This window comes from Nannobrachium achirus (genome assembly GCF_963921795.1).
Source record: "Nannobrachium achirus genome assembly, chromosome: 4".
Lineage (NCBI taxonomy): Eukaryota > Metazoa > Chordata > Actinopteri > Myctophiformes > Myctophidae > Nannobrachium > Nannobrachium achirus.
The window spans coordinates 11,938,621-11,961,156 of NC_137813.1; the positions used below are offsets into that span (position 1 = coordinate 11,938,621).

General features: G+C 40.0%; 1 protein-coding gene across 1 annotated transcript in view; it reads left to right on the plus strand.

Moving 5' to 3' along the window:
* Positions 1-258: 258 nt before the first annotated feature.
* Positions 259-22,536, plus strand: part of LOC308282648 (uncharacterized protein) — a gene marked incomplete at its 3' end in the record, with an annotated part of 49,661 nt that continues 27,383 nt past the window's right edge. Inside the window, exons 1-4 of the mRNA XM_080723037.1 lie at positions 259-308; positions 5,912-7,063; positions 8,423-9,197; positions 20,095-20,165. Coding sequence (XP_080579163.1) covers positions 284-308; positions 5,912-7,063; positions 8,423-9,197; positions 20,095-20,165 — 2,023 coding nt within the window. The 5' untranslated portion in view covers positions 259-283. The remainder of the gene's footprint in view (positions 309-5,911; positions 7,064-8,422; positions 9,198-20,094; positions 20,166-22,536) is intronic.

Sequence of the window (22,536 nt, forward strand, 5' to 3'; positions counted from 1 at the left end):
GTTATTTTACTGTAATTTAACAATATAATAACCAGTGCAGATAGACAAAGAGACATTCATGGATTTATATTTAAAAGTAACTTTTATTTTCCCCCCCACCCAGGGTATGGCAGCTGCATACCCCTGCCATACCCAATTGACGCCCCTGTTGCAGATGATGTGTTGAGGGGAGGCGACTGGAGGGATGCTATAAAACAGTGTGGAAGGAGACGTGAATGTCTTTCGCTGCAATACAAGACAACTGACAACTTGTGACAAGACACCACCAACTACCAACATAACCATGGCCAGCAAACATTCTCTTTCTGGTAAGTACATTATCTACTGCTCAGGTCAAGAACCAACATCATCTCTTTGCTGTCATGCAGAAACCTTGTATCTCCATGTTTACATTTTTTTCTTGTCCAAACTCTCCTGAACTTGAATGCAACATTTTATGTAGAAAGAAATTGCCCTCTCTGTGTAGAAATCCATGATGATTTGGGGGAGGTCCCCGACCCCAGATGACAGTGAAGTGACACAATTAAGACCTTTTTTAATACCTCAAAAAAGAAAAGAAAAAGGAATTACTGCAATTAAAAACTGGTACATTTTTTAAAGATTTGAAATCTCACACCTCACACTGGGAGGCATTGTGAGCTTGTATACCTTTTTTCACAATATTTATCTGTGCTTGTCATGGTGGGGGGTCCCCAGTTAAAATATAATTGTTTTGGGCGTTTGCGGCCTGAAAAGTTTGAGAACCATTGACTTATAGTTGACCGGGTTCCCCCAAACCTCTATACTACTGTAGGTAGTAAATTAATAACAAAAAAGGTTTTGGACTTACAAGGTTTCCACCCGACAACAATGATATATGAACTATATCTGATTATCTTTTGTACACAGTACTTCTATCATTATGTTATTGTTCATAGGAATGGAGCTAAATATAAGCCACCATGTTTCCAAACTACAAATTACCACAGAACCACCCAAACAAGTAAAGAAAGTGAAATGATTGATTGATTGATTGATTGATTGATTGATTGATTGATTGATTGATTGATTGACAACAAAGCATACAAAACAAATGATTCCACATTTTAATGCTTGCAAGGAAAATGGGTAAGTTGATGCTATAGGGTATAGGCCTACTGAAATTACAGAGGTTGACACTGGCTAGAGGGAGAGAAGATCTGTCTTCTTAACATACTTCTAACCGTAATGGTTATGGTGTGGTTAATCAGTGCAGTAGAGATTCATAACGGATATATTCAAAACCTGGAATTACTCAATGTGAGAATATACAGTACTCATTGAAAATACTGAATTAGGCTATCTTATCTGCTGTCATGCACTATTGATATAATTCATTACCATATCGAGGGCTTGGAGCTTAAAGGGCATTTTCGTTTTTTTCACAGGACAGCTTTCCATTGATTGTAATTATTTAATAAAAAGAAATATGTTTAATCAATCTATACTTTAATACAGATTAGGCTTCAATGAATGTATTTTAAATTATACTTTTTTAATGTTGTTTGTAGTTTAATTATCACAATCAATGAAAAACTGTCCTGTTAAAAAAATGAAAATGTCACTTAGGCCCTTTGCGCTCCAAGCCCTCGATATTCCAAATAGACCCTTACAGAGAGTTATGGGGGTCCTTGAAATTAAAACGTTTGAGAACCGATGAACCCATCGAGTGAACATAGCCATGTTGTCAATAATACCAAAAATAAATCTAACATAAACCTTCTCCTGGGGTGGTTTCAAATATAACTGCTAATCCGGTTTTAAAATGTGTTTAAAATGACTGGTGCAACAAACTTTCATTTAATCTATGTTTAAGTGGAAATTGCCATAAACGCAGCTTGCCAAAGGTTTAGTTTTAACCAGGGTTAGAGGTAGATGAAATAAAATAAAATAAATAAGTGACAGGACGTGTAGAGGTGGGTGATTGTACAGGAGTTGTATACATGCAAGTGTTCTGCACACATGCAGGCAATACATAATTATGTATGTCCTATTGTCCACACAACGTAAAAGTAAAAATATATATTTAAAAAATATATATTTCAACCTTTCTCCCTCTAGTTATCTTTGGAACAGATCTACAGTCGTTCTCCAAAACTATACTTATTGAAAGAAATGGGATGTAAAAAAAAGATTTTTGCTGCTGTAGCGATTGATTTGAGAGGTTGAAGTGAGCCGTTTGAAGTTGTACTGAAAGATGTGGGTGATTTGTGTGTGTGTAGGCCTATGTGTGTGTGCGTGTGGTTGAACAGGACGTTGTGTTCATAAGGGTGGAAATGCTTCCCAGCCCACCATCAACAGCTCTCGTCAGAAGTTCCTAAACTTCCTCTTGGTATGGTTCAGGGAACAGCTGTAGTATGTGTGAACTCTTTCTTAACTCTCCTCCTGAGACAGCACTGTGCACAGGCCACGCCACTGTTGCCATGATGAACAGCTTATTCAGGTCAAGATATGCCAGGACCAAGGTTCCAGATCTGTGAGAAGGTGTCCAAATATGGGGCATAATGCCGGTCTTATATAAGGGTCAATTGTGTACGGTGTGATGTCATACTGATGTCAGCAGTGTGATGTCATACTCCAAATATGGGGCTTGTGAGGTCAGACTTAGTGAGATTCGTCGGTTATCTCCATATATGGAGGGATGTGTTGGTTATCTCCATATCTGGAGATTCAACCTTCAACGATTTTGACATCTTGTTACTAATCTGTCGGTAGATAATGCCGGTCTTGTATAAGGGTCATTTGTGTACGGTGTGATGTCATACTGATGTCAGCAGTGTGACAGGAGATAAGCGACCAACGGTCGCTTATCTCCCGATTAGGGAGTCTTACTGGTGATAGGCTATAATTTAACCAGATCTGACAGCTACATTAATTATGCTCATAACGTTTTTACATGAAATTGTCCAGCTAAAAAAGGGGAAACAAATATGGGAAACAATACACTGTGGAATGTGGTGTGTGTACTTACACGGCCAATAGGAATGATCTGTTGATCTGTAATTGCTTAATCCCCGCCCCCTCTGCCTTCCTATTGGCTGGGCTTTAAACATCCATAACTCCACTTCCCAACACGTTACTGGTCTCAAACACGGTGGGTGGTCCCACAGTCCCAACGGCTAACCGCTAATGCTAACCGCTACTTCCGCTAATGCTAAGCTAAAAATGTTAATGCTAATGCTAATGTTAAAAATGCTGATGCTAATGTTAGAAATGCCAATGCTAAAAATGCTAATGCGAATGCAAACAATTGTAACGATAATGCTAAAAATGCTAATGTTAAACATTCTAATGCTAATGGTAACTCATGCTGATGTTAATGCTAAAAATGTTAATGCTAACACCAACCGCTACACAAGGTTGCACACACTTAGCGAGCTGCAGGCACACTTAAAATTTTCTTTTCTAGTTGTCCACTGCATTAAATATGTCCTGTCCAGGGAATCAGTGGCTAAGGCTACGCTTTCCAGGTGGATTGTGGAGGCCATAAGGATGGCCTATACTTGTGCTAATGTCCCAGTGCCAGATAACTTGAGGGCTCATGCCACTAGGGGTGTGTCGACTTGGGCCCTCTCCAGAGGGGTCTCGGTCTAGGAGATTTGCTCAGCGACTAACTGGTCGCCTCTGTTGACTTTTGCGGGGGTTTTTTTTTTTTTTTTTTGTGGACGTGGCGTCATCTTCAATGGCGCATTCGGTCCTGGGTGTGGCCGCCTCCTCTAGTTAGGATGTGGGTTTGTAGTGGACTGGTTGCCACTTTTTCCCCCTCTCCTGGAAAGTTTCCCTTGTTTTCTGAGACCAGCATGTAGCTCGCTCTCAGGAGGGGGGGGGGGGGGGGGGGGGGGCTGTTTCATTATAAGACGGGTGCTAGCTGGCCCATTAGTGAATGAGGCGGGCTCTAGCCCGTTAGGGTTTTTGTAAGGTGGACCTGGTCTGCCTATTAGTGCCGGTGGCGTGGTGGCCCAGCATTGGGGGCGTGCGGGTGGTGAGGGTTTGTGCTTCCGGGGGTTTATGTGACCCAGAGGGAGTGTATTTCGAGTAAATGAAAAAGAAAAAGAACCAACGTAACCATGGTTCTTTTAGTTTAGGAGAAATACACTCCCTAAAACGCCCTTCGCTCGCATAGTGTGTGCAGAGAAACGGTGTTTAAGAGGAAGTGTGTAGGTCCATCCCGCCTTGATATACCCCGGTAGGGCTGGGACATAGAGCGGTTTTGATGGACATACCCTCCCGACTAATAGGCATCCCGGGAGTATATGTGTAGCTCTGTATCGCTCGCTAGGAGGCGCCATAACCCAGAGGAAGTGTATTTCTCCAAAACTAAAAGAACCCTCTATAACCAGCAGTGTAAGTGAAAATTCTCTGTATCAATATAATTGTATTCCAAGGCAACTTTCATGCCAATCGCTCTTTCATGTGCAGAGAGTGAGAGGGCTCAAGATTGCACTGTGGATAACGGTGTGCAATCTTCTCTTAGAAGCAATGGCATCTGGCACGGCGATTGGTTATTATTGTAAAGCCCTAACCGCACGGAGCGGAGGTGTTTTTAGGGATGAAGCAGGTGTCCAAAATAGCAACTTTCATACAGGAACGCACCTTACTAAATACTAAACCCCCCCAATTGAGGATTTAGGGGAATTGTGACAAAATAGGGCCCTTCGAAGTCCTCCTGTGTCATTTTAGGCTAGCTATAGTCTAAGGGCTTCAATACGGACAACCCAAATAGACAATAAATGACCATATTCCAGATTTACTGGTATTGCAAAATGTACAGCTCCTTAGGCCTACAGTTACTGTAACTGCCTGATGGCACACAGAAACATTGTTTGAAACATGCCCACCATTAAATGAGTAGCTTCAGCTTTTATGTGTGTTAAAAGGTTCTGTTTCACGACTAGAACCCTTCTCAACTTTAACCACACCAAACCATGCCTAATCTTAAACAGTTCCTAGTCTTGTTAAATGTAATTAATTAAACCCATGCATACACCTAACCATGCCAGTAACTGAATATTAAAGGAGTCGTTCAGACAAAACACATATAGGGTTAAATATGCCTTTTATCAGTCAATTTTTTTCATAGCTGCCCCTGTTGCTAGATTTCGGCTGCCCCTGTTGCTAGATTTCGCGGGCCCTCTCATAACTAACAGAGTAGATAGTCTTTATTCTAGTGCGGTTATTTCTTTAGCTTCAAAGTTAGTATTTTTTATTGGATTGTGTTTACACAACGTCCTGAGACCAACCAAACCGCTGTTTTGACCTCACAGGCACCCTTACTTGTCAAACGGCTTCTGCTCTGCACCAGAGCAGGGAGAGGAGAGCCTAGAAAGGGAGGGGAGGAGCAGAAGATCTTCTTGTCTGTTTGACAAGTAAAGGTGCCTGTGAGGTCAAAACAGCGGTTTGGTTGGTCTCAGGACATTGTGTAAACACAATCCAATAAAAAATACTAACTTTGAAGCTAAAGAAATAACCGCACTAGAATAAAGACTATCTACTCTGTTAGTTATGAGAGGGCCCGCGAAATCTAGCAACAGGGGAAGCCGAAATCTAGCAACAGGGGCAGCTATGAAAAAAGTCGACTAAAGCAGGTATGAAGGGGTATGATAAAAGGCAGATTTAACCCTATATGTGTTTTGGTCTGAACGACTTCTTTAAATCAACCAATCCAGGAGAGTGATGGTTGTGATGGTATGAAAAGCCTTACCAATGGGATGGCAATCAATTGCAGCATGAATGTCACTTTTGGACAAAAGTTGGGTGCAAAAGAGGTTTTCACAAGTGTAGCTATTACATGGAGTGTACCGGTATAACTTTTTGCAGTCCTGGCTAGACAATACTGGATTAAGCAGAACTGAACATCAAATTATAAATAACATGCTTGTTAAACTCTCAACAGATCTATCAAAAAAAGAAGAGATACGGATTGTTCTAGTTGGAAAGACTGGAGTTGGAAAGAGTGCTGTAGGAAACACAATCTTGGGAAGACAGGACTTGGGAAGACGGGCTTTTGTATCCAAGTTAGCTAGTTCTTCTGTGACAGAGAAGTGTTCAAAACAAGCTGGACAGTTGAAACAAGACGGACAGTCGGGCACTCAGTCTGTGTTTGTTATTGATACTCCAGGTTTGTTTGGCAAAGAGGGAATGAAAGAAACACTGGATGAAATTAAGAGGTGCATCTCTTTCTCGTCTCCTGGTCCCCACGTGTTCCTGGTTGTGATCCAGGCTGGACGATTTACACCAGAAGAAAGCAACGCAGTCAACATGATCCAGATCACCTTTGGAAAACAGGCACAATGTTATACAATGGTCCTGTTCACCAGGGGAGATGATCTGGAGGCTGAAGGAACGATGATAGAGGACATCATCAGTGGAACAGAAGGTCTCAACACCTTTGTCAAACAGTGCAACGGAAGATATCACGTGTTCAACAACAGAGACAAAAGCCCCTCTCAGGTCACTGAGCTGCTGAGGAAGATCAGTGAAATGGTGGATCTGAATGGTGGAAGCCACTACACCAACGAGATGTTCCAAGAGGCTGAGAGAGCCATAACAGAGGAAATGAGAAAGATCCTGCTAGAAAACCCTGCACTGTCATTGGAAGAAGCACGAAAAAGAGCTGAGAAGGATAATAGCTTCATTAGGAAATGCGCCTTTGTGGTTGTAGCTAGTGCTATTGGTGGTGCTATTGGTGCAATAAAAGCAGGTCCAGCAGGTGCAGCATTAGGTGTTGCAGCAGGAGGTGCTGCAGCAGGAGGTGCTGCTGCAACAGGAAGTGTTGCAGTAGGCAGCTACACCGACGAGTATGAGAAAGCCATAGAAGGGGAAATAAGAATGATCCGGCAAAAAGAACCTGGACTGTCAGGGGAAGAAGCCAGAAAGAGAGCTGAGAGAGATATTTGGAAATCTGGGTTGGTGGTTGTGGGTGGTGTTATTGGTGCATTGAGAGGTGCAGCTGGGGGTGCAGCAGCAGGTCCAGGAGGTGCAGCAACGGGTGCCATAAGAGGAGCTTTAGGAGGTGCTAGAGAAGCAGCTTACGTTTCAGACCAATGCGTATCACAGTAATTATCAAGTATGCATCTGCTGTTCATCAGTTTAAGATGGTCAAATGATAATTAATTGTAACAGACTTATATAGTTCAAGCTTTTCATGAGCAAAGCATCTTAATTATTTTAAAATACTATCATCATCTCCATTGCTCCTTTCGTATCATGGTACACTTGTACACACTATTTCCATGCTTGTCTCAAATTATTAACTCAGTTTGTCTATCTTATCTTGAGCTTGTACAATTGTTATAATCTGCAATCCTATTGTTTTTAAAACGTTAAAATAGTTTCTGGATTTTGAGAGGCACAGCTTTCAAACAAATAAAAGAGGTTGTAAAAGTATAGAACCTCCCAGATGGCTGGAAAAATTGGAAGACATGTACCTTATGGAGAAGATGAACTATAAAGTTAGTAGAAAGGACAATATATTTGAAAAAAACGAGCCTTCCTATCTTTCAAATTAGGATAAAAAAACTCCAAGTATTCAGACACAAATAACAAATTAAAGAAAGCGGAAGATTCAACACCAAAATTACACAACAGCATTTTTATTTATTTTCTTTGTTGTATTAAGTATATGCTTTTTTAAGGAAATGTAACAATGTTCATGAACATTTTGGGGCATGCACCCAGGAGTGTATTATCCTATTGTATAGGTGAAGGGTTCTTATTTTATTTTTTAAATGTATGGTTTGAGTAATTAATACAACCTTTAGCAACATGTTTACCCATATATCATTTTGTGTGTGGAAAACACTGTCCACGTGGTTTATGTTACAGCTGAATGTCATTGATTATTCATGATAATGTGTCTAATTATGTATATTCTCACAACTATTTTCTCAATTAAAAAAAAGGAAAAAAAATGATTAATTGAATTGATTGAATATTTTATTAGACAAAATGAAGAACAGTACAAGTAGAGTCAAAACAAAACCAAAGTAGTACAACAAGTATACAGTCAAACACCCTGCCTAAAAGAAACCCCCTTCCATTGGAGTTCCTTGGATCAAATTCATCTTCATATAAAATAGCAAAAAAAAAAAAAAAAAAAAAAGATTTAATATCATCGCATAGCAACCAAAAAGAATAGGGGGGGGGGGGGGGGGTAAGGTATAAGGTAAGGGGGGTGATCACTTCTCACCTGTCTATGGGAGAAGTGATAACTACCTCCACCTCTGGCCTCCCGAAAGGTGAATTTTCAAGACCATTGTTGTTCTGTGCTTCTTGTTAAATACTATAAAATGTGTTCAAAATGCATCTTGTAATGATATTTTGTAAATAGTTTTATTTTCCTTCCTTCATGAATAAGTTTCTAGAATCCAGACTAATTTCCATGTTTGACCTCTGTTGTTTTCAGGCTCTGAAGTGAGAGTGGTGTTGGTAGGTCAGGAGAAAGTGGGGAAGAGTTCATCAGGAAACACCATCATGGGAAGGAAAGTGTTTGACTGTAGGTTAGATTTTGCAACGGTCACTCTGAAATGTCAAAAGGCAGAGGGAGTTGTGTTCAACAGGAGGGTAACAGTGGTGGACACCCCTGGACTGTACAACAGCACGCTGTCCGAAGAACAGCAGGAAGCAGAGTTGGAAGCAGCCTTGTCGCTGAGCGCTCCAGGTCCACACGTCTTCCTCTATGTAGTCCAGCTGGGACGCTTCACCGAACAGGAACGCAAGGCCATGAAGACACTGGAGAGAATCCTGTCACCTGACGTCAGCACTTACACCATGGTTCTCTTCACTTACGGAGACAGACTGGAAGACACAAACATAGAGCAGTTCATCAGGGAGGACGAGAACCTAAAGAAACTGGTTGACAAATGTGGAGGGAAATATCATGTGTTCAACAACAGGGATACAGGAGACAAAGAGCAGGTCAGAGAGCTCCTTGAAAAGGTTGATTCAGTGATCAGTGAGAGAGGATACCGATGTTATGTAAGACCTCTTCCTGCAAAGGCTGGCTGTGTGAAGAGTTTGTTTAGTGCCATGTGTACGTATCTGATCGCTGTACGAAGGTTCTGTTGCAGCACGAAAGGTCTGCTGTGTTTGACAGGTGCGGCAATCATTTATGGTTGTTATTATGTCTCAAACTATGGTTCGGGACCCCAAGTGATCCCAAGCGAGAAGGTGGCGATCGGGTCGCACACTGACAACTGAACAAATGTAAATGTACAGTATGCTTTCCATTAAGTCTGGTTCTTTTGTTTTTGAAAAGCATAGCCTGGGAATACATTTTTATGGTTCTGGCAACATTTACAAAAATGTGTATCAGAAACGCTTTTAGCTTTTAAAGAAAGTTGATCAGACCCAAATTCAGCGAGAATCTCATTGTTGTAAAAGTATGTTCTAATAAATATTTGTATTCAGGCTACCAATGGATGCCTTATTTCAACTATCAAAATAAATCCAGCGTCAATCAAAGTATGGTCCTTGTATAAAACATAATATACACACTCATGTACTGGTGCACGCACAATCGCACATACTGTAATTAAACAACACAAAAGCAAGGCCAAGCTTTTTTATCACTATTTCTATCACTATCAGTCTATAATTTACGGTAGAAAATACTGATATTAAGGAATGTTGTTGAAAACATGCTTCCTACAGCTGTGCCGTTTCAACCCTTCAATATGTAATGTTCTTTTCCTGGAAAAGCTTTTTTTTCTCCACTGGTTTCTTTCCCTGCTTTGCTCTTCTCAATTTAATGGAGAACAGAGCTTATTTTTGCAGAAACTATAGCAAAAATAGCTGATCTACAATCTACATTTTCTGCAAATCCCCTGAAAATCCACTCTTGCCAATGGCAGGACGTGTGAAGTTTTGAAATGGCACTTCTGCATATCGATTGATTTGTGTGTGCTACTTTTCGGCATAGTGATAGCTACAACTAGAAAAAGGAGCAGAGGTCAGGTAGGTTATTGCTGAATGATTGATTGATTGATTGATTGATTGATTGATTGATTGATTGATTGATTGATTGATTGGTTGATTGATTGATTGATTGATTGATTGAAGTATTTATTAGAAATTTGCATAGAAAAGGGTACAGTTTCATGACTGTTACAAGGTCAAATAAAAGGATAAAGCCGAAGCTTATTTACATTGAGATCCTTGCTGCATTTTATTGTAGACTATATCTTTAATTAAGTAGTTGTAATAAACTATATTTTTAATTAACGTTTATGTGCTGTTTCATGTTTGACTATGAAAAAAGTAGACCTACACTGAGTCATTTTACAAAAGCTCATTTTCCAGAGCCATTGTCATTCATATTTCGACGATTCTGTTTTCAATTTTGCACTTGTGCTGTAAATGCTTGGTAGTGTGCAGCAAATGCTTAGTTGTGTGTACTCAATGAATGGTATGTGTTATTTGAAAATATGGCTGTGTGTATCAAATGAAAACACAAGTTCCATTTTGTGAACACAGTTAAGAGATTTGACGGTAAAGAGCCATGTTGCAAAGGGTGTGTCAGGTTTAGCATTTTGTGTGTATGATTTTCAGTTTTGAGTTTGCAGCTTTGAGAGAGCCGTTATTCTACTGAGAAACGTGTGTTAACAATAGTGAAAAACTGTAAACCTGCTTGATGTAGGATCCCAATGGAAACAGTCATGCTGTTGGTGTATACAATATATCAAACTTTTAAGACATGTACATTTGATGATGCTATTCATTTTTCCCTCTTTGCTCTTTAGTTTTTTTTTTCTTTCAAATGTTTCTACGCTATTCTTATTATTTATGTTGTTATTGTTGTTATACTTATTATCTATACTGCTGCATTGTCTCAAGGAATCCAAAACAAAACTATTGTACAGTATATGGAGGAAATCTCGCTATTTCTACATCCAATCATTTTGACTAAGGGAGTCGGCAGGTTAGCTACTCACCCGCGTCAGGGTTACTGAGGTTAAGGTTTGAGTTAGGTTTAGGCATAGAGTTTAACATTCACCCGCCCTCGGCAGGTTAGCTTTTCACCAGGTTAACATTCACCCGTGTCGGCAGGTTAGCTTTTCAACAGGTTAACATTCACCCGTGTCGAAAGAATGAACCGTTGAACAGATGCTATGTCGCAATGTCGACACGCTCCCGTATACCTGTACACAAGATGTAACAATAAAGTCTACCTTGAACCTTGAAGCCAAAGGCTTTCTTGCAAAAATCCCTTTAGCAGACCTTGTAGTACTGTGCTGTACTTCCCCTGTGTCTCTGCAAACTGTTAATAAAGTATTCAAACAATTCAAAGGTTGTGAAGGAAAATGGCTGTGGTGGGGAGTCTGCACTACATAGCCTGTCAGGGCTTTGCATCAACTGGTGACGGTTTTATTAGTTTGGGTGGGCACTGCCACCTACAATAGCTCTAGCTGTGTGCCATGATGGTGAGCATACAGTACCGAAATGACACTTATACTTTATATAAAATAAACAAAGGTGGCATCATTCTGCTTTTCAAACAGCTTTGTATTATGCTCTGTAATGTTGTCTGATATTGTTTGTCTGCCACCCACATTGGTAATGGCTGCACTAGCAGACTTAAACATTGTATTTTACTATTGCAACTGTAGGTCGCAGTTAACAGTAACTGCGTTTCCATAAAGCCTTTTCAAAAATAGGAAGCGAATCATCAGAAAGTCGAAAAAAGAAAAGCGCATTTTGCATGTTTCCATCCACTGATAAAATGCAATTACTGGGGGATAGTTCATGAAATAAGCAGTTAATTACTGGCAGATAGCTCATGAAATAAGCAGTCAGTGGCACTATTTTTCTGGTCAAGTGAGACACATTTTTTGTTGTTGTGAGGATGGGACTTTGAGGTCTGCTGTTCTCGGCTGTTCTGTGTGCGCAACGCCTCAATTATGTTGACATTGTGACATCACGTGACATCACCTCATCAAAGATCATCTGATTCCCAGTTGATGCCCTGTTAGAGCAACCACACTACTAATCCCTTTTATGCACATAAAAGGAGGACACATATTATTCCTTGTATAAAAAGGGATCGTATCGATTCAAAGGTGAACGATACCCATCCCTATATTTAGATATCTGATATTAATTTTTAACAGTTATATGAGAAGCAAAATGGTGATTGGTTATTTGAGGTGGAATTCCCCAAATAGGCTACAAGTAGGCTACAATGAAGAATTTATCCTGCCGAAACAAAGAAAGAAGGAATTGAAACCGCCGTCAGTAATATTTTAACTATGTATCTGTCCCTTTAGCAAAAACAATGCTTTGTGGTTGTCTGGGTGGCCTAGACAAAAGGCCACCCAGACAACCACCCAGACAACCACCAATCATCTGACCCGAAAGTTTCGAGAAAAAAAGTGAACTGAGAAAATGGGAAAAAAGGAACTGAAATCATACGGCATGTATTTCACACGTATTTCATTGCACTTTCGGTGCGAGTTCTGGCACCCATGGAGAGCGTCAGGGAGCGTCATGGCCGGTCCCGGCGGTCACGTGGTTTCCCTTCCTTATGTTTGAACTTGCAAATACGCGTTCAGACAAACCACAAATCATCTGACCAAGTGTTGTCAGCAATATTTCAACTGTGTATTTGTCCATTTAGCAAAAACTGCACTTTTCTTTGTTAAAGACAAGGAACTTGCAAATACACCCAGACAACCCACAAATCATCTGACTGAAAGTTACCTGAAAAAAAGTGAACTGAGAAAAGGAAAAAAAGGAACTGAAATGTGCAACTTGATCAAGTGCACTTTATTATTGACAATAATAAAGGCCTGACACTTTTTGTTAGTTTTCTGTTAACTAAATTATCAACGTAATCTATGTTTGCATTTTTTTAATTAGTAGCAATAAACTGACAGTGGATTGGATCAATTTACCCCTAACCTGGGGCAATTTGAGCCACTTGACTTGATCAATTTATTTTTTAATAACTCATATTTGTATGGCCCTTTGCCATAGATGCTTAGGCCCTACTCATAATTTCAAATGATAGAAGACATCCTGAAATATATCTAGATGTTTTGATTTTACTGCCTCTATTCTTGCTTCCAGGACAAGTGAAAAGTGGCTCATCTGTGGCTCATCTTACCCTGTTCTCCATTCAACTTCCAACTTTGAAAATGGGTGGTCTTCCCCTTTAAGGCATACCTGTCATTCTTGTTTTCGAAGATGCCATCTGGACTCTATAACAAAAAGGCAAAATTATATGTATTATTATCGCTGTCTGCTCCTCTGCGCAGGTTGCCTCTCTCTCCCTCTCTCGCTCACTATATATATATATATATATATATATATATATATATATATATATATATATTTTTTTTTTTTTTTTTTTTTTTTTGGGGGGGGGGGGGGGGGGGGTTTAACAGACGCATGAACAATGTTTTGTAGACACAATTGAAAGATAATCAAACAAAGGAAATGTCATGATCAAAAATCCCCCATTTTCTGTTCACCCCTCCGTTTTGGGAATAACATTAAGATAATTCAGCTTTCATGAAACTGATTGAGCTTTGACTCAGGCTTACTAAAGCCAGGATATCTGATAAAGCCAGGCTTTATCCCTAACCTAGGTTTCGTGAAACAGGCCCCTGCTTGCCTCCCACGATTCCCGCCAGAGCATTTTCGCTGTTCATTATTGTTAAATTCAGTGTTTGTGTGACAGACCAATGGGGCATTTGGGAAATAACAAACTCTGTTCAGTATTGGTTCAATACGGAATGCAACATTTCATTCTCAAACACGGGACGAATCCGTATTTTACGGAACGGGTGGCAACCCTAGGTGCTGGTTTACTGGGAACTTTAATCCATGCAGGCCTATTTGTCAATATGGCTGAGGTGAAAAGGCTCTTTTGAGATTATAATTATAAATGGCCTATCAGTTTGTAGCACATAGTGCTGCATTACAGCGGTGGCAAAAGTAGCCTACTCACCTTATTTTTTTATTTTTTATGCCGCAATTTAGAAATGCTCTGTTTCAAGTGAAACGTCTGGTAATAAAAGTGCAGACACATGTAAGCACTCATGCACACACTCTCTCTCTTTCTTTTTTTCTCTCACTCTCACACACACACACACACGCGCACAAACGTATGCATGCACGCACGCAGACACACACGCACGCACGCAGGGCACCTGAGGTTACATAACAGCCCATTCCCACACAGACAAACTGCCTATTAACAGCTGAAACAGAGCAATATTTAGCAACTTGTTTGGCTTTGCTCTTGTTGTCATGCCATGAGACTTTCAGGCACTCCAGGTCCGTTTGTATACATAGCTGTATACATTTACTTAAGTAAACATTTTAGGTACGTTTCCAATTTTCAGTATAGCCTACATCTCAGAGGCATGTTGTAGCCTCCACTACAATTGTTTGAAAACCTGAGTTACTAGTTACTTTGTAGATTGGGATTATTATTACAAAACATACATTAACAATTTCAGCCCTATGTATTCTACATTCCGACTATTTTCAAAATGTAATTTTTTTGTGCATTTTATACATTGAAATGTGTGAAATGGGACATTCTGCATAATGAGTACTTTCTACTTTTGTACATTTTGATACCAATACTTTTGTACTTTCACTCAAATCAATCTTGAATTTTGTAACAGAGTAATGTTTCTACATTGCAGAATTGTTACTTTTAATCAGGGACGTGCTGGCCATTGGGGAAAGCGGGACAACTCCCGAACGGCCGATTCATTCCCGGCCGGTCCAGGCCGGCCATTAGGGAAAAAAATATTATAAACCAGTAAGACTCCCTAATATCACAGCCTCCACCTCTCACGTCATACGGGCAGCCATAGTTACACCTGGAATGTTGAATCTCCATATATGGAGATAACCTACCCATCACACAAAGTCTGACCTCACCAGCCCATACCTGGGCATGGACGACTTATATCTCCATATACGGAGATGGCCATATATGGAGATACGATGACATCACAGAGTCCACAGCTGATGATGTGGCGTGATGTCATACAATACACAAACAAGCCCTATATAAAGGGGCAATTCTCACCAGGGAAGAGAGCATTCCCCACTAGCTGAGTATCTTAAGATGGTTGGATGTGATGATAAGCCACAAATAGGCCAAAAGTTTGTTTTACCAATTATCAAGAATACGGGCAGTTTGCCATTGTTACTCATTGAAGTTGAATCTCCATCTGAATCCCTTTTATGCCCATATATGGAGATCCCTGCTCTGAGTATCTGACATCACTAATCCCTTTTATGCCCATATATGGAGATCCCTGCTCTGAGTATCTGACATCACTAATCCCTTTTATGCCCATATACAGTATGGAGATCCCTAACAGAATCCATTTTATGCCCATATATGGAGATACCTGCTCTGAGTATCTGACATCACTGTGATGTCACCTGTTTATGCCTAAATATGGAGATCCCTGCTCTGAGTATCTGACATCACTGCGATCTCACCTGTGATGTCACAGTGACACATCACCTCAGTATCTGTGATGTCACAGTGACACATCACCTCAGTATCAGGCGTTACACGTATACATTGAGCAGGGCAAAGGTGTGACGTGTGTGACGGACGGACGGACGGACGGACGGCCGGTGGAGGTTTTCATACTAAACTGCGACCTTACGGTCGCAATAAAAAAATGTCGGGCAGAAACCTCGTATCTCCAAGTTTCAAATTTGTAATTTTTTTCGCAAAGCAAAGCCCTGCTTCATCATACAAGGCCGTTGCACAAAAGTAGTGAAAACAGCCGATCGATCGGCTGTTTTCACTAGTTTAAATCATTTTTAAAATCCTTTTGGACATACAAGGTTTCCACCCGACAATGACGAAATATAACTCATGTAATTGGCCCACTGGCTTGTCACTTGTCATGATCTGAAATGGCAAATCTTTGAGTAGCAGCAGCAGCGCTATAGAGAGAGATCTCTCTCTATAGCGCGCAATGAGGGCCTCTACAACTCTTTTTCCCGGGCTGAATCAGGGGCCCAGCACGTCCCTGCTTTTAATAGTAAAAAATTTGAGTAGGTCTACTTTTTCCCACCACTGCCTCCTTGACCTTTTGAACTAAACCAGAAGCAGGTGTTTCCTTGTTCAGATTGCCTCACTTATATGTTTCTCACCCCTCCCGTTTGCATGCAAGAGCTGGCAATAACATTTCCTACGCGAGGTATTCCACTTCCTGCTGTGTTCATCTGATTGTTCTGTTTCAACGCTGCAGTGAGATGAGGAAGGATGAGGGTGTGTCATCGGAGCCCTCTGTTTGTCTGTTGTTGCTGTTTTTTTTTTTTTAGCGATGGTCCTGGAATGGGCAAGAGAATATTATTGAACTCTTAAGTCTCCATGGCATGAGTAGGCTAATTAATAGGAAAATATATATATATATATATATTAGGGCTGGGATGCGATTAAAAATTTTAATCTAATTAATTACAGGCTCTGTGATTAATTAATCGCAATTAATCGCATTTTAATCGCACATAGATATTTGACCTGAGAAGCATTTTTTTTCAAGTAAAACACATTTTGTTGTACGAGTGAATCAACCAGTGAGTTTTTTAAATCTAAATTTCGCATCTACTGGGCCAAGCAAAGCGCTCTGATCGGCTACTTCTCCCTTCGCGTTTGTTGTCTCTTCTTGTTTGGTGCATCGCTATGATCAGTATGCCCAAAACTGAAGGTTCTGTGGTGCAAAAACTAAGTGCGATTAAAATGCGTACATTTTTTTAATCGCGTTAATTTTCTGTAATTAATTAATCGCAATTAATCAGTTAAAGTCCCAGCCCTAATATATATATATATATATACATTTTGGGGGTGAACTACTCCTTTAAACTCAAGAGTGATATTGCCTTAGGTATTATGCTTTAAAGAATAATGCTTAGTTTTCACTGTTGCAAGTTGCAACATTTAAAAATAGATTGAAATATTTTACATAAATACCAAACTTTTGTTCATATCGTGCAGCCCTACTAAATGGGTTATAATGTTGCCCTCCATCTTGCTATGGAGGGTATGGAACTGAGCTGCAGCTACTGCAACACAGACAACCTTTCCTGCTGATAAAGAACATTCCTACTGCTCGTACTTAAAACCTCTCCCAGTCTCATCCTGCCTTTGTTCAGCCCTGATACAGTATCTCCACTCTCCAGCCACAGTGAATAACAAACAGCACCCCAACCCACATGGCAATAACAATTACTGAATTACTGCATTGTAAAAGTAATGAGTTACTAGGGAATATAGCCTTTGTAATTCTTGCTTTTGCTTCAATATTTATATATTACACACCTATATTTTAGTGTTGCTGTGCACAAGACAATTCTCAACGTTCATCATTGTAGTTATTGCCACTATATGATGAATGGTAGGTATACAATATAGAAAGCATATCTTCAACAATATACCTTGATATTGGTCTGTTTAGTTCTACCTTATAGACTGGAGCAGATAGTGATAGAAAGCTTCACCTCGCATTTGTGTGGGATTATTCTGCGTGCATGTGCGTGCATGCATGCATAGGCCTATATGGCTACGATTGGCTTTCAAAGTTTGCAGGAGGGGCCTGTTCTGCACAAAATGCCACAAATCTCCATATTTACATGTGGGGCCAAATTCATACAATTATATTTTTAATTACACCCATGCTACAAATTCTGATAATCATGTACCGTCCATGTTAAAATCATGTTTACTTTAGTTTCCATTATGTCCAACCATTTTCCAAAGCAAGCATACGTATTAATTTGAGAAAAATAACAAAAACAGACAATTGAACGTTGGCCACATACCCACTGGCTGGAACGGTATCCAAAATATGTTTTCATATGTTGCAAAGCATTAAAGCACCATGAAGCCTCTTGTGATCATTTCATCATGGTGTCAAGTTACCATTGGTTGCATTCAGTGGCGTCAGTTCAGCAAAAGCTAGGGTATGGCAAAGATGGGAGTCCTCATGGAAAAGAGGCATTACGTTTTGTATAACACGGTTCTATTGTGAAAAAAAAATGTTTTGACAGTTTTTTACACAGGTTTCTACGGTTTCTTGGGCTGGATATGGCGGCCTGGAATGGTTGTTCAAGTGCAGCTAAACTTAGTATGTTAGTAAACGTGCCACAATTAACAATAATGCATTGCACCTGTGCAGCCGACCTGCGGAACCTGGGAATATACCATTTTGTCAAGATGGGGAGAATACAAGTGTGGAGAATATAATTATAATACCTTGTTAAAGTGACCATTTTGTTAAATTTTGCATTTGTAGTTATTTTACTGTAATTTAACAATATAATAACCAGTGCAGATAGACAAAGAGACATTCATGGATTTATATTTAAAAGTAACTTTTATTTTCCCCCCCACCCAGGGTATGGCAGCTGCCATAGGCGATTTTAAGGGGTGTCCTAGGGTGCACGTGCACCCCCTGGCCGCCAGGCGGCCATTTTGATTATTATTATTTTTTTGTAATGTAACTTTATTTTATAATTATTAAATAAAACAGTGATCGTGATTTGTAAAATGTGCGCAAAAAGAGAGGTGGAGGGGCAAGTATTTCAGCTTGCTTGCTTGCAATGTAAGACCTATCAGCTTGCTTGGCGACGGCGCTGTTGGCAGACTTGGCAGGCACTGTGGGTGGGCTGTGAGATTGACACCTGTGCTGGCCGGCTGTGTGACTCTCTGATATGATGACCCACAATTCCGTGATTTCCTTATCTGTTTCCGCCCGCCTAAAACAATATGGATACAGCAGCAGAGCAGCAATAATGGCGAAACGAACTATAAATACAAAGACAATTGACCAATTCTTTATAAAAAAGAGCAAACCCAGTGCCACAACCGATAATTCATCATCAGGAAATGTGAACACGGGTTCACTCGACACTGACAGTAATGCTAATGAACGTGAACCAGAGGAGGTGGACGGAGCTTGCAGCAGCAGTGATCCAGCCACCGACATCACTGTGGAAGGCTCGCCGTTGCCGGAGACCGAGGCCCCGGTTCCTCCACAGCAAGCAAGCCCCACTCCAGACTCAACTGTTGTTACCCCAGGCCCAGACCCAGAGGAGCCAAATGAAGCCAACTTTGTTCATGAAAGAGACCCTTGCCATGGCCCGGATGGGTCCATATCAGCCAGAAGATGTAGAATGTCCATTAAAGGCCGCTGGCGAAAAACAACGCAAATTCAGAAAGGAGTGGTTTAAAGATTTTGCCTGGCTGGAGTATAGCGTGCGCCATGACCGGGCGTTCTGCCTTCCATGTCGGGCCTTTGGTTCTGAGAACGCCGAGCAAGCTTTCAGGAGGACAGGTACATAAAGACACATCTCTGTTTACACAATGCTGTTGTACTCCCTCCAAGTGCATAGTCTATTATGTTATGAGCGCAGTTTCTCTACTTTGAGACAACTAAAAACGTATTTACGGACAACCATGACTGATAAAAGAGTGTCAGATATAGGCATTTTACAGATTGAGAAAATACACGAAATTAAAGTGCAGAAAATAATTGAAAGGTTTGCAAGTGCCAAAACCCGGAGGCTGCAGTTCATTGTGTAATAAGGATGTGTCTACTATTTGTTTTTGTGAAATGCTTATTTGACACTGTAAATGACTGCTTGATTGCTTGATGAATGATGATTAACTTGATGTTTGGCTTTATATGTCCTGGCTGTGCTGCCTCTGTCTGCAAAATAAGTAAATAAATCCTATAGATAGACATATGGTGTCTAGAAAAAGAAGCACCTGTTTTACACTTTTTTTTGTTTATATTGTGTTACATTTGGGTACAAAATTAACTGCAGAAATCCGCTAAAACAACATTACAAAACCGCTAATATCCGCATTTTTTTTGCGCGCACGCGAGCGTCGTGCACCCGCGCGTGCATGAGGTAATAGAGGTCGTGCACCCCCTGCTGGAAGAGGCTAGAATCGCCTATGGCAGCTGCATACCCCTGCCATACCCAATTGACGCCCCTGTTGCAGATGATGTGTTGAGGGGAGGCGACTGGAGGGATGCTATAAAACAGTGTGGAAGGAGACGTGAATGTCTTTCGCTGCAATACAAGACAACTGACAACTTGTGACAAGACACCACCAACTACCAACATAACCATGGCCAGCAAACATTCTCTTTCTGGTAAGTACATTATCTACTGCTCAGGTCAAGAACCAACATCATCTCTTTGCTGTCATGCAGAAACCTTGTATCTCCATGTTTACATTTTTTGTTTAGAATTGCCTTGTCCAAACTCTCCTGAACTTGAATGCAACATTTTATGTAGAAAGACATTGCCCTCTCTGTGTAGAAATCCATGATGATTTGGGGGAGGTCCCCGACCCCAGATGACAGTGAAGTGACACAATTAAGACCTTTTTAATACCTCAAAAAAGAAAAGAAAAAAGAATTACTACAATTAAAAACTGGTAAATTTTTTTAAAGATTTGAAATCTCACACCTCACACTGGGAGGCATTGTGAGCTTGTATACCTTTTTTCACAATATTTATCTGTGCTTGTCATGGTGGGGGGTCCCCAGTTAAAATATAATTGTTTTGGGCGTTTGCGGCCTGAAAAGTTTGAGAACCATTGACTCATAGTTGACCGGGTTCCCCAAAACCTCTATACTACTGTAGGTAGTAAATTAATAACAAAAAAGGTTTTGGACTTACAAGGTTTCCACCCGACAACAATGATATATGAACTATATCTGATTATCTTTTGTACACAGTACTTCTATTATTATGTTATTGTTTACTGCATAGGAATGGAGCTAAATATAAGCCACCGTGTTTCCAATTGATTGATTGATTGATTGATTGATTGATTGATTGATTGATTGACAAAAAAGTATACAAAACAAATGATTCCACATTTTAATGCTTGCAAGGAAAATGGGTAAGTTGATGCTGTAGGCCTACTGAATTTACAGAGGTTGACACGTGCTAGAGGGAGAGAAGATCTGTCTTCTTAACAGACTTCTAACCTCAATGGTTATGGTGTGGTTAATCAATGCAGTAGAGATTCATAACGGATATATTCAAAACCTGGAATTACTCAATGTGAGAATATACAGTACACTCATTGAAAATACTGAATACTGCTGTCATGCACTATTGATATAATTCATTACCATATCGAGGGCTTGGAGCTTAAAGGGCCTAAGTGACATTTTCGTTTCACAGGACAGCTTTCCATTGATTGTAATTATTTAATAAAAAGAAATATGTTTAATCAATCTATACTTTAATACAGATTAGGCTTCAATGAATGTATTTTAAATTATACTTTTTTAATGCTGTTTGTAGTTTAATTATTACAATCAATGAAAAACTGTCCTGTGAAAAAAATGAAAATGTCACTTAGGCCCTTTGCGCTCCAAGCCCTCGATATTCCAAATAGACCCTTACAGTCTGTAACTCTGAGAGTTATGGGGGTCCTTGAAATTAAAAAGTTTGAGAACCGATGAACCCATCGAGTGAACATAGCCATGTTGTCAATAATACCAAAATAAATCTAACATAAACCTTCTCCTGGGGTGGTTTCAAATATAACTGCTAATCCAGTTTTAAAATATGTTTAAAATGAATGGTGCAACAAACTTTCATTTAATCTATGTTTAAGTGGAAATTGCCATAAACGCAGCTTGCCAAAGGTTTAGTTTTAACCAGGGTTAAAGGTAGATGAAATAAAATAAAATAAATAAGTGACAGGACGGGTATAGGTGGGTGATTGTACAGTAATGTATACATGCAAGTGTTCTGCACACATGCAGGCAATACATAAGTATGTCCTATTGTCCACACAACGTAAAAGTAAAAATATATATTTAAAAAATATATATTTCAACCTTTCTCCCTCTAGTTATCTTTGGAACAGATCTACAGTTGTTCTCCAAAACTATACTTATTGAAAGAAATGGGATGTAAAAAACAGCATATTTTTGCTGCTGTAGCGATTGATTTGAGAGATTGAAGTGAGCCGTTTGAAGTTGTACTGAAAGATGTGAGTGATTTGTGTGTGTGTGTGTGTGTGTGTGTGTTTGCGCGCAGGGACGGACTGGGACTAAAATTCAGCCCTGGCATCTTAGCCCAGACCAGCCCCCACAACCAGCGCACGCGCGCAGATACTCTACCGACTCATCCGGTCGAGGCATATACAAATACACAAGCTCTTAATACCACAACTTTTACAGAACAACATAAATGATAACTACACAACCCACAGGCAACTACACAATCCATAAATTGTATAAGTTAGCGTACAGTTCTCACCAACAAGGGGAGTATGAACATGACTGCATGTCAAAATGTGCATGCAATAAGAAATTTGGCTTGTTAGCTAATGAATGGGAAATAAGTATATTGATCTGAAAAGTGGACACACTTGGGTTATATTATATTTTAGAAATGTGCATTTCATTGCTCAATATGCAGTAAATGCTACTCTATAGGTAGGTAGTAACAGTAAGTGTAACGGCCAAATAATGCAGTGTTTTAATAATAATTGTA